Consider the following 12,315-nt stretch of genomic DNA (forward strand, 5'->3'; position numbering starts at 1 on the left):
CAATCTGACCAATGTCGTTCCCTACGCCGGGTCAGAACAACTCTATGTGGGCGATGGATCAGGTTTGTCAATTAAATATTTTGGAAATTTGTACATACCTTCCGCTCATGACTATCGCCCATTACTTCTTAAAAACAGTCTTCATGTTCCCCAAATCTCAAAAAATATTCTATCAATCCATAAATTGACAACTGACAATTATGTTTTTGTTGAATTTCACCCCAATGCCTGCTATGTAAAGGATCGAACGACGGGGGAGCTGCTCCTCACTGGCACGGTTCGTGATGGGCTCTGCTGCATCGTTCCTTTACAAGCAGCTGCCTTTTTGGGCGAGAAATGGTCACCAGACATTTGGCACCTTCGCCTCGGCCACCCGGCCTTTAATGTTTTGAAACAGACTGTCTCGCGGTTTGGGTTATCTTTATCTCAAACTATTTCATCTTTTTTGTGTTCGTCTTGTTGCATAGCGAAATCCCATAGGTTACCATTTCAGGCAAACCCATTCAGAGCAAAGAACCCCCTTCAAGTCATACACTCTGACTTATGGGGTCCAGCTCCGCAGGTATCTCACCTCGGCTCTCTTACTATGTGACGTTTGTCGATGAATATAGCAGGTAAACTTGGTTGTATCCACTAAAGGTGAAAAGCGACGTGCAGTCTACTTTCATCACCTTTCAACAAATGGTTGAAAACTTGTTCACTGCAAAGATTCAATACTTCCAGTCTGACTGGGGAGGTGAGTATCAATCTTTGTCTAAATATTTTCGATCTTGTGGAATAAAACACCAGGTCTCCTGCCCTCACACTCCGGAGCAGAATGGCACGGCTGAGCGCAAGCATCGCCACATAGTTGAAACGGCCCTCAGCATGCTCTATCAAGCTTCGCTTCCACTCAAGTTCTGGGATGAGGCGGTCACAACGGCGGCCTACCTGATCAACCGGATGATCACACCAGCTTTAGCGAATAAGTCTCCCTACGAACTCTTATTTCTGAAATCACCAGATTACACCTTTTTGAAGGTATTTGGATGTCTATGTTTTCCAAATCTTCGTCATTACCAGAAAAATAAACTCTCCCCTCGATCTGAGCAATGTGTTTTCTTAGGTTATTCTTCTATGCATAAAGGATATCGCTGCCTAACGATATCCACCAATCGACTTTACATCTCACGAGATGTAATCTTTAATGAAACTTTTTTTTCCCTTTTCATCATCATTTAACAAGCCCTTAACTACAGATGGAATTCTAGGATCCAAACCTACGGCTGACGAGAGCCATTATACAATTTCACTCCTTCCTCCAGCAGACAATGTGCCGAAGTCGACTAGCGTCGAAAAATCAGCACCTTCTCTCTCGGACGGCAACAGAAGACATCATCAGCACCAGCACGACAGGACACCAGAGAAAACTTCAGACTCCACTCTATCCCCGTCCACTTCACCAGGTACACCTGCCTCCACTCCACCACTTCGTACTCGTCACATTTACGATCTCCTCGACCTCCCACACCTTTCAAGGGAACGAGCTCGAACTCTCAATAAGGCAAACGCTCTCCAAGTACAGGTACACAGTGAACCTAAATCTATTAGTGAAGCACTTGCCTCACCACCCTGGAAACAGGCAATGGACGCTGAAATGTCAGCGCTCCATCAGAATAAAACATGGACCTTAATCGCAACCCCACCTGGAATCAACGTTGTTGGTTCCAAGTGGGTCTACGAACGCAAGCTACGAGCTGATGGGACCTTAGAAAGATGTAAAGCCCGACTTGTAGCCCAAGGATTTAGCCAACTAGAGGGAATTGATTATCACGAAACGTTTAGCCCCGTAGTAAAAATAACCACTATTCGTCTCCTTTTAAGTATTGCACTTAATCGGAACTGGATCATAAAACAACTAGACATATCGAATGCATTTTTGCATGGGGAATTAACGGAAACTATTTACATGCACCAGCCGCCTGGATTCGTTAACCAGTCCTATCCTAATCATGTTTGTCTGCTCAAAAGGTCCCTATATGGACTTAAACAATCCCCACGGATGTGGCATAAACGACTGTCTGATTTTCTCAGTCGCAATGGTTTTCTTAGTTCCAAAACGGACACATCCCTATTCTTCAGAAATTCTCCCCTCTGTCAATTATTTTTATTAGTTTACGTCGATGACATCCTCGTTATTGGGTCTAATATGTCTACTGTTTCAGAAATAATTGCAACTCTACAAAGTACTTTTCCTGCCCGGGACCATGGTTGTGCCAAGTACTTCTTGGGTATCGAACTGATTCCACATCCAAACGGTATCTTTCTCTCTCAATCTAAGTATCTATCCGAAATTTTACAAATGGCAAATATGGGTTCATGTAAACCCACAAGTACCCCTACTAGTAGTGCCGAACACTCATCAGTACAATCTGATAAAAGACTAGACCCCAAACTTTATCGTAAAGTTGTAGGGAGTCTATAGTATCTTACAATTACACGGCCGGATATCGCTTATGCCGTTAATAAAGCATGCCAACACATGCATGATCCACATGAAAAACATTGGATTGCTGTGAAGCACTTACTAAGAGATCTCAATGGTACAAATGGGTACGCCCTTAAATATATTCGAGGTGCCTCAGAGCATCTCCATGTTTATAGTGACTTTGACTGGGCCGGTGATCCAATTGACCGCCGGTCAACTCATGGTTATTTCATCTTTCTAGGCTCTAATCTCATCAGCTGGTCTTCAAAGAAACAGGCAACGGTCTCTCTCTCCAGCACCGAAGCAGAGTATAAAGCAATTGCACATGCAACAGCTGAAATCATCTGGACAGAGTCTCTTCTTACCTAACTGGGTTTACATTCAGGTAATCCACCAGCTCTCTGGTGTGATAATTTAGGAGCAACTTATCTCGCGAAAAATCCCGTGTTTCACTCTCGAACTAAACACATTGAAATAGCATTCCACTTTGTTAGGGAGAGAGTGTCACTTGGTAAACTTTGTATCTCCTGTATCTCTGCTCACGATCAACTTGCAGACATTTTAACAAAACCCTTGGGCAAGAGGCGCTTTCAGACGCTTCGCTCAAAACTACACGTAGATACACCATTCGTTTTGCGGGGGCCTGTCAAACAGAATGCGACGCCCCCGAGCACCTCCGTACAGGCGTCAGACGACAAGGTCGCTGATGAGAGTGAAACACGGGAATTGTTTCACGATCTCCCTCTTCTACTATTCAACAGCCTCAATGGAATTGTTTGCTCAGCGCGTCCGCAATGTATCAGCGCGTTCACATGAATGGAATTGTTCGTTGAGTAAAAAAGATAGATGCTTAGATAAGGTAGATAGATAGTTAGATAGACAGATAGATGGACAGATAGATGGACTGATAGAGAGAAAGCATGGTGGGCACTGGGTAGAACTCTAGAGAGAGAGAAAGGAGGGAGAGACAGATAACGGTAGACATATATCGACTGAGCGTGAAAGAGAGTAAGAGCGAGAGAAAGAAAACGTGTGGGCAGATCGACTGAGAGCGAGAGATAGAGAGAAGAAAAGAGAGGAAGAGTAAGAGAGAAAACGTGGTGGGCAGTGCGACTCAGAGAGAGAGAGAGAGAAGAGAGAGAGCGAGAGAAAGAGAGAGAGAGAGAGAGAGAGAGAGAGAAAGAGAGAGGGAGAGAGAGAGAGAGAGAGAGTCTTGGGCAGAGCGAGAGAGAAGTGAGGCAGAGGGGAGTGAGAGATATAAAGAGAGAGAGAGAGGTGTACTAATCTTCTTAAAATAAAGGCCTAGCCGTTAAGACGGCCTACTGAATTCTGAGGCTGTCAGAAACGGGACCAAACGTAATCTGAAATCCAAAATAATACTGTGCGGTTGTTATTAACTGTAAGAGAGAGAAAGACAGGTATAAATTGCTTGCTTCTCTCGTTATTTAGTTTCTCAAGAAGGCCCTTCTTTCAAAACCTCTGCAGTGAAACCCGTGAACTTTCTTGAATTTGAAGTCTGATAATCTCTATAGAGAGGAGCAGCAACAGACACTTTTCTCTCTCTTTAGTTACTCAAGTAGATACTTCCTTCGAAGTAACTTTTCACTCTTCCCCTTAAATCAATGTTAAGGTACTCAGGAGAAAGAGAGAGAGTGCTATGTTTCCCTCTCCATCATTCTTTCTACAGATTATTAAGAAGACATTTCCCTAGAGGTTACTTTCATTTATTTCCTCATGTTTATACATTAGAGAAACTCTAGAGAGTGATCCTTATTTGTTTTTCCTTTCTCTACAGTGTCTCTATGACAGTAAAACAATTACCGGAAACTACCCTCGTGAAAGTTGAAGTATTTGGTAACAGAGGAACTGTAGCAATAATTTAAAAGAAAATTGAAGAGTGATGAACTAGAGATATATATATATATTATTAAGAAGACCATTCCTTAGAGATTACTTTCATTAATCACGTGATATCTGGAAACTGGAGGAACTCTAAATACATTCTAGAGAAACTCCAGTGTCTCTACAATACTTACTGGAAACTACAGTCATGAAACCCTTGAAACCTGAAATATTTGGTAACAGAGAAACTGTAGCAATAAATTTAAGGGTTTTCAGAAAACCCTTGAAATATGAAAGCTAATGAACTAGAGAGAAAGAGGAGAGAGAGAGAGAGAGGGAGATTATCAAGAAGACCATTCCTTCGAGATTACTTTCATTCATCTCTTGATTTATGGAAACCGGAGAAACTCTAAACACATTCTAGAGAAACTTCCGTGTCTCTACAATACTTACTGGAAACTACAGTCATGCAACCCTTGAAACTTGAAATATTTAGTAACAGAGAGACTGTAGCAAAAACTTGAAGGGTTTTCAGAAAACCCTTGAACTATGAAAACTGATAAACTATAGGGAGAGGGATTATTAAGAAGACCATTCCTTAGAGATTACTTTCATTAATCTCCTGATATACGGAAAAAGTCTAAGCAAATTCTGGAGAAACTGAGTGTCTCTACAGTACTTACTCGAAACTACAGTCACGCAACCCTTGAAACTTGAAAATATTTGGTAACAGAGAAACTTTAACAATAACTTGAAGGGTTTTCAGAAAACCCTTGAACTTTGAAAACTGATGAACGAGAGAGAGAGAGAGAGAGAGAGAGAGAGAGAGAGAGAGAGAGCTCTCTCTCCGTCACTTTCTGGGTTTCTGTCTTCATGTGGGATGCAGTCTTTTCCTTGGTTACGCACTTGGCTGTATCTGGGGGATCGGCGCCGGTAGGGACGAGGGAGAAGCGGCAATAAATTAAACGAGGTGGAGCCCTGCTGAGAGCTCTGGCCGCCCAGAACGCGCCCATCCCCCAAGTAGTACCGCCATTACTCTACTGCTACGTGACCAGCCTCCACTAAGTAAGAGATTCTAAACACATGCAATAAGAGAGAGATAGACCGATAGAGCAGAGTTAATGGGTCCCTCTTTCTCTCTCTAACTTCCATCTCTAACTTCTCTCTCTTATTTCAAGCGGTACTTTTGAACGCATAACATATGGTCTTAAAAAACTTGGGACAGAAGAGTTAAAACTGAGTGAAAGTTTATAGGGGCAAACATTAAATGTTGTCTTCATCCCTTTCTACTGTTGGTGTCATTATTTTCTACTTTTGCCTACATTATCTCACGCCGGAAATACCCATCAGCCTGCTTTGACAAAAATATCAGAAGCTATTAAATTACTTGCCATCTACAACTTTAGGGTCAACGGAAATGATTTCTTTATTAAAATTAGGTGGACCATTGTAACGCATGGGAATGTTGATAAATAACCCAAGTTTGGTTGATTATAAGCTCCTCGTAATTGAAGGCTGAGTCTTCACACAGAAGTACCAAAAGATTCAAAAACTAATACATAAAAGACATGCATTGAGCTTTGACTTACACAAGTTACTAATCTTACTAAAACCATTTGGTAAATGTGTGCCAAAAAAACATAAGTACTTGCACAATAAAGGCAGATCCAAATATGAATATTTGCTGTATTATATTATTTTGGGTACCTCTTAATCTTAGTGTAAGTAAATCAGTGAATTGTACAAGGAAATATCATTTGTTTTATTGTAAAGATTGAGAAATGATTATTGCTTGCAAAGGAAATAAGTGAATTGTACAATTATTCAAAGCTTGAGGCATCTTTGGTCCAATGGGCTGTTGCCACATACCATGAAATGTTCATATTTCAGTTTATTTTTTATTATTACTCTTTAGTTATTTGGATCATGAGGAATCGTGGATCCAACCAACGTTCCGCCGACCCAAGGTTGTGCTTGTAGACCAATCCAGCTTGTCAGCAGACTCAAAGGCATCCAAACAGTGCAACCCCTAACCAACTTAACTGTACGATTTCAGACTCGCTCTCTGTTCTCTACTTGCATGGCTCTGAATGCTTTGCACACTCTCGTGCCTAACAGTCCTCGCGAGTGGCGCATCGCATGGAGCAATCCTACCGATCGATCTTTGATCACAGATCATCAAATTATAAAACTTGTGTCCAGTACCAACAGATAATCAAAATTACAATGGGTAGCACCCATTTGGAGGGAAGCAAAGGAAATAAAATTTTGGGAGGAATTCTAAATACAAATTACAGAAGCACCCTAAAAAGATGGACAATTTACAGTGCACCCCCTACCAACTAATAGTAGGTTCTCAGACTCGCTCTCTTTTCTCTACTGGCATGGCTCTGAATGCTTTTCACACTCTCGTGCCTAACAGACGTTGCGAGTGGCGCATCGCATGGAGCAATCCTACCGATCGATCTTTGATCACAGATCATCAAATTATAAGACATGGGTACAGTACCAACAGATAATAGAAATGGTACCGGGTGGCACCCATTTGGAGGGAAGCAAAGGAAATAAGATTTTGGGAGAAATTTTAAATACAATTTACAGAAGAACCCCATTGAAGATGAATAATCATGCATGGATCCAGATCCCCCCCCCCCACACACACACTCTTCTGGTGAGATAAGCATAAGGCGTTATAATTTTGGCGCAGAGATAGTGTCAGTAGAGCTGGTCCCGGAAAGGGTTGTTTTATTAGGGTAGGGGCACGGCGACAATTAAGAAGTCTGATAGGGGCATGGGAGCAAGAGAAGTGGTCCGCAGTGCGAGGTTGGGAATTACGGTAACATTCCACCCATGCAAAAGCGCTATCACATGCAGATAGCGAGGGGGGTATTAATTAATATTATAATGTATAAATGGTCCCCGTCTTCTTCCTCGCTCTAACCCTAACCAAGTTGTCACTTCCCCGCGCAGTAGAGATAGAAACAGTCCCCCAGAAGAGAGAAAGAAAAGAGGAAGTGAGATATGAGAGAGAAGAGAGGGAGCAGGGAGGACAGAGAAGACAGAGGAGAGAGAGAGAAGTGAGACGGAAGAGAGAGTAATGAGGGGGAGAGGAGAGAGAGAAATGAGAGAAGTGAAGGGGAGAGAAGAGATATAGAGAAGAGTGAGATGTGAGGAGGAGAGAAGAGATATAGAGAAGAGTGAGATGTGAGGAGGAGAGAAGAGAGAGAGAGAGGAGCGAGGAGAGATATAGAGAAGTGGGAGAAATGAGGGAGAGAGAAGAGAGAGAAGAGTGAGAAGTGAGGGGTAGAGAAGAGAGAGACAGGAGGGAGGAGAGAGATAGCGAAGTGAGAGAAATGAGGGGGAGAGAAGAGAGAGAAAAGTGAGAGAAGTGAGGGGGAAGAAGAGAGAGAAAAGTGAGAGAAGTGAGGGGAAGAAGAGAGATAAAAGTGAGAGAAGTGAGGGCCTGAGGGGGAGAGAAGAGAGAGAAAAGTGAGAGAAGTGAGGGGGAAGAAGAGAGAGAAAAGTGAGAGAAGCGAGGGGGAAGAAGAGAGAGAAAAGTGAGAGAAGTGAGGGGGAGAGAAGAGATAGAGAGAAGCGAGATAAGAGTGACAAGTGAGGGAGAGAGAAGTGAGAGACATAGAAGAGAGAAAGAAGTGAGAGATAGAGAAGAGAGAGAAGTGAGAGACAGAGGAGAGAGAGAGAGAAGTGAGAGGCATAGAAGAGAGAGAGAAGTGAGAGACATAGAAGAGAGAAAGAAGTGAGATACAGAGAAGAGAGAGAAGTGAGAGACAGAGGAGAGAGAGAGAGAAGTGAGAGACAGAGAAGAGAGAGAGAAGTGAGAGACATAGAAGAGAGAAAGAAGTGAGATATAGAGAAGAGAGAGAAGTGAGAGACAGAGGAGAGAGAGAGAGAGAAGTGAGAGACAGAGAAGAGAGAGAAGTGAGAGACAGAAGAGAGAGAGAAGTGAGAGCTAGAGAAGAGAGAGATAGAGGGAAGTGAGATGGAGAGAAGAGAGAGAAATGAGAGAAGAGGGAGAGCAATTAGAGTTAGAGACCGAGAAGAGAGAGATAGAAGCGAGAGAAGTTAGAGAGAGAAGAGAGATAGTCCAAACCTCTTAATAGAGCAGTGAGAGACAGAGAAGAGAGAGAAGGACGCGATCCCAACGAGCTGCCAACCTAAGATTTCCCTCTCTACTGCTCTCTCTCTCTCTCTCTCTCTCTCTAACTTCTCTCTCTCTCTCTACTGTCTTCCACAAATGCTGTCCTTTAAAGAGGTACGCCTTGGACAATTGTCCGCATCGAGATGGCGCGATCGGAGGATTGCTCGCGGAGGATAATCCATTGAAGTTCTCCGAGATGAAGCTCTCGCTGCTGTTCTTCCTGTTCTTCTTGCTTTTCGTCGACCGAGGTCTGGCGGATGAGGTCGCGGCTCCCATGGAGGAGGCAGAGAGGCGAGCTCTCTACTCCGCCATCCAAGGCTTCGTCGGATCCGACTGGAACGGCTCCGATCTCTACCCCGATCCCTGCGGATGGACTCCGATTCAGGTTTTCCCTCAGATCTCTTCTTCTCACTCTCCTCCGCTCCCAACTCACTTATTCAAATCCCTCTCCGCCGCGCGTTTTCGCGATTTCGTGCGCCCAAATTTTTGAACTGTCCGTCATTCCTCCGGTTTTCCCACGCCGATTCGTCGCTTGTGTCATTTCCGCCGATTCAGCAGATCGAAGAAGTCGCCGTCTTAATTTATTTTTTTTTCCTTCAATCGCGGGTTTTTTGCTCCGCAAGTCAACGCCGCGGTGAAATCCCCGCGAGCAAAGCGTATGAACAGTACAGGAATCCCTGTAGAATCGCGCTCCGATCATTAATATCCGAAGAACAGGCAATGATTTTTTCTAAATTTTTGAACATTAGTAATTCCTCCGGTTTCCCCTCACCAAAATCATCCGCCGTCTGAATTCATTAATCTTTCCTTAAATCGCGAGATTCTTGCTTCTCAAGTCAACGACGCGGTGAAATCCCCGCGAGCAAAGCGCATGAACAGTGCAAGAATCCCTGTAGAATCGCGCGCCGATCATTAATATCCGAAGAACACACAATGATTCCTTCTCAATTTTTGAACATCAGTGATGCCTCCGGAGAGGCCAAATCGACGATTAAATCATATTTTCCTTTAAAACGTATGAACAGTGCAGGAATCCCTGTAAAATCGCGCGCCGATCATTATATATTTGAAGAACTAGCAACGATTTCTTCTCAATTGTCGAACATTAGAAATCCCTCCGGTTTTCCCTCGCCAAATTGACGATTAAATCATCCGCCGTTTCAACAAACGATTTCTTCTAAATTCAATTTTTATTCCTTAAAAACCGCATGAACAGCACGAGAACCGCGCGGCGATCATTAAATACTCGAAGAACAGGCAACGATTTCTTACCCAAATTTTACGCTCGCGGTTACAAACAATCCGCAGGGAGTCTCCTGCGATCTGTTCGAGGGGAAATGGTACGTGACGACGATGAGCATCGGCCCGACGCTGGAGAACTCTCTGCAGTGCGCCCCCGACGCGCGCTTCTCCCCGCCATTATTCCAGCTCAAGCATCTCCAAAGCCTCACCTTCTTCAAATGCTTCCCCCCGCGCCGTGCCGCCGCCGCCGCCCTCCCCGACCAGCCATGGACCAACCTCGCCGGCTCCCTGGAAACCCTAGAATTCCGCTCCAACGAAGGCCTCCTCGGGAAGCTCCCCCCCTCGCTCTGCGAGCTCCGCCGCCTCCGCTCCCTCGTCGTGATAGAAAACGGCCTCTCCGGCGAGCTCCCGGCGGCGCTCGGCGGGCTGGCGGCGCTCCAACGGCTCGTCCTCTCCGGGAACAACTTCTCCGGCGAGATCCCCGCCGTCGATTCCTCCATGGCCGATCTCCTGATCTTGGATCTGAGCAGGAACTCCTTCTCTGGGCCGATTCCTGAGTCTTTGGGCGGGCTCCGGGGGCTGCTCAAGCTCGATCTGAGCTCCAATTTCCTCTCCGAGAAGATCCCCCCCCAGCTGGGGAAGATGAAGAGCTTGACGCTGCTGGATCTCCGCAAGAACAGGCTCTCCGGCGGGATCCCTACTTCGATCGACAGATTGGTTGATCTGCAGGAGCTGCTGCTCTCGGAGAATCCGCTCGGCGGGGAGATTGAAGGGCTGCCTTGGGAGAAGATGAAGGGCCTGGAGGCGGTGGATTTGTCAAACGCCGGGCTTTGTGGGCCGCTGCCGTCCGCCATGGCCGAGCTCCCCGAGCTCAGATCTCTGCGCCTCAACAACAATAATTTGTCTGGAGCTGTGAAATTCCCGGAAGAGTTCTTCGCCAGATTGGGAAGAGGGTTCTCCGCGTGGGGAAACCCTAATCTCTGCTATTCCACCCCCAGCAGAGCCCCCCCGGGGCTGAAGGTCTGTAAGGAGCTCGCCGTCGCTGTTACCCGCGGGAAGGAAGCCAGCGGCGCCGCCGGGTTTCTCTCTTTGGACTGGGTTTTGCTCTGCCTGGGCTTCGTCTTCTTCTTCTTCTCGGCCGGCTTCAGCTAGGTGAACGACTGCTCTCAACTTGCTCTTTTTGGTCTTCTGACGACGCGGTTTATGACTGGTTTTGCGGTCGCAGGGGTTGCAGAAGGAAGGGTTTTTCATTGGTGGGGGTTTTCGAGACGCGTGGCGGGATGGGGGTTGGACACGTCGACGGAAGGGAGGTGGGTCCGGAGAGGGTCGAGGCCGGCGCGGTGGAAGGCGTGGAGCGGGCCGAAGAGGGGTTCGGGGACGGCGGTTGGCCAGGGGAACCAGGACCAGCTCTCGCACTTGTCGGGCTCGCGGGTTTCAGGCTGTTGGGCCGGGTCGGACAGCACGGCCCGGACCATGAGGACGACGAAGTGGGCCGGAGTGGGGCCCGCCGTGTGGACGAAGTTGGCCACGTGGACGGCCTCCACTCGCTCGATGTCCAGCCCTGTCTCCTCTTTCACCTCCCGCCTTGCGCACTCCTCGAAACTCTCCCCTACAACATGCGATAAGATAAGATTCTCAGCGCTGTGGAAGAAGTTCGGAAAGAAATTTACCGAATCAAGGAATTAGAATGCGGGGATTTATTTTTACCCATGATATATAAGGTCTTTTTGTTCCCGGATGAGTTTTTAGTTGATATCGGCAAAACAATTTTAAATATTTGTCGATCGCGGAAGTTCCTCGGATCGGAGGGAATCGAAAGTGCAAAGGATAACCATGTGATCTTAGACGGTCCTCGATTAGCTCTGGATCGAGTAATAATCGTCTTTCTTGGATCGGAACGTGCACCTGAATACGACTCTTGCGAATCCGCGATGATAATAGAAACTCGTCGGAAATTTCTCGTTCGGAGGTATTTTTAAGGTGAAATCGGAAATGATCGGAAGAGGAAAAGGTGGAGAGAAGAGCGGATCGAAGAAAAAACGGAATAGCGGCGGATCGAAAGAGAGAGATCAGACCGAACTCGAGGCGGCCGCCGGGAAGTGCGTAGGTGCCATAGCCGACCGCGGAGAGTCGCCGCCCGAGCAGCACCGAAGATCCGTCCTTGATCACGAACACCGCCACGGCAGCAGCCACCATTGTCGCTCGCTTTCCTCCTCTCCTCCGGCACCATTTCACACGTATTTAAATCATCCTCTCGCGCCCACAAATGGAATTCAAATCCTCCTCGTTTCCCGCCATTTTCCCCAATCCGGATTTTTTCCCTCCAAAAACTCCACTCCGAGATTATCAACTCAAACGGGACGGGAATCGAATCCCGTCCAAAGCCCCAAGATGGGCATGGGATGGTATCTCGTCGTCATCATTGTCATTGGCATTGTCATCGTAATCATTGTCATTATCATCATTGTAATCATTGTCATTATCATCAGCATCAGCATCATCTAACGGTAATTGTAATCATCGTCATCATTATCATTATCATCATAATTGTAATCTTCATTAGCAGTATCATTGACATTGTAATCATCTTTGCCATCGTCATCAT

General features: G+C 46.0%; 2 protein-coding genes across 3 annotated transcripts; one reads left to right on the plus strand and one right to left on the minus strand.

Annotated features, from left to right (window-relative positions):
* The first annotated feature begins 8,248 nt into the window (after window positions 1–8,248).
* Window positions 8,249–11,444, plus strand: LOC144709372 (uncharacterized). Of its 2 annotated transcripts, XM_078582916.1 has the most exons (3): window positions 8,249–8,853; window positions 9,777–10,862; window positions 10,936–11,444. In XM_078582916.1, exons 1-2 carry the CDS (start codon window positions 8,665–8,667, stop codon window positions 10,860–10,862), a joined length of 1,275 nt encoding a protein of 424 aa, XP_078439042.1. In that variant the 5' UTR covers window positions 8,249–8,664; the 3' UTR covers window positions 10,936–11,444. The 2 variants fall into 2 exon arrangements, with proteins under 2 accessions (XP_078439042.1, XP_078439043.1); XM_078582917.1 differs by having other exon boundaries at window positions 8,712–8,853; window positions 9,685–11,444.
* On the minus strand, window positions 10,958–11,943 carry NUDX1 (nudix hydrolase 1). The gene is made up of 2 exons (XM_078582918.1): window positions 11,786–11,943; window positions 10,958–11,319 (listed from the first exon to the last, which is right to left on the minus strand). Exons 1-2 carry the CDS (start codon window positions 11,904–11,906, stop codon window positions 10,958–10,960), a joined length of 483 nt encoding a protein of 160 aa, XP_078439044.1. The 5' UTR covers window positions 11,907–11,943.
* Window positions 11,944–12,315: the final 372 nt, after the last annotated feature.

The sequence above is a fragment of the Wolffia australiana genome, chromosome 11 (assembly GCF_029677425.1).
Source record: "Wolffia australiana isolate 7733 chromosome 11, ASM2967742v1".
NCBI classification, from domain to species: Eukaryota; Viridiplantae; Streptophyta; class Magnoliopsida; order Alismatales; family Araceae; genus Wolffia; species Wolffia australiana.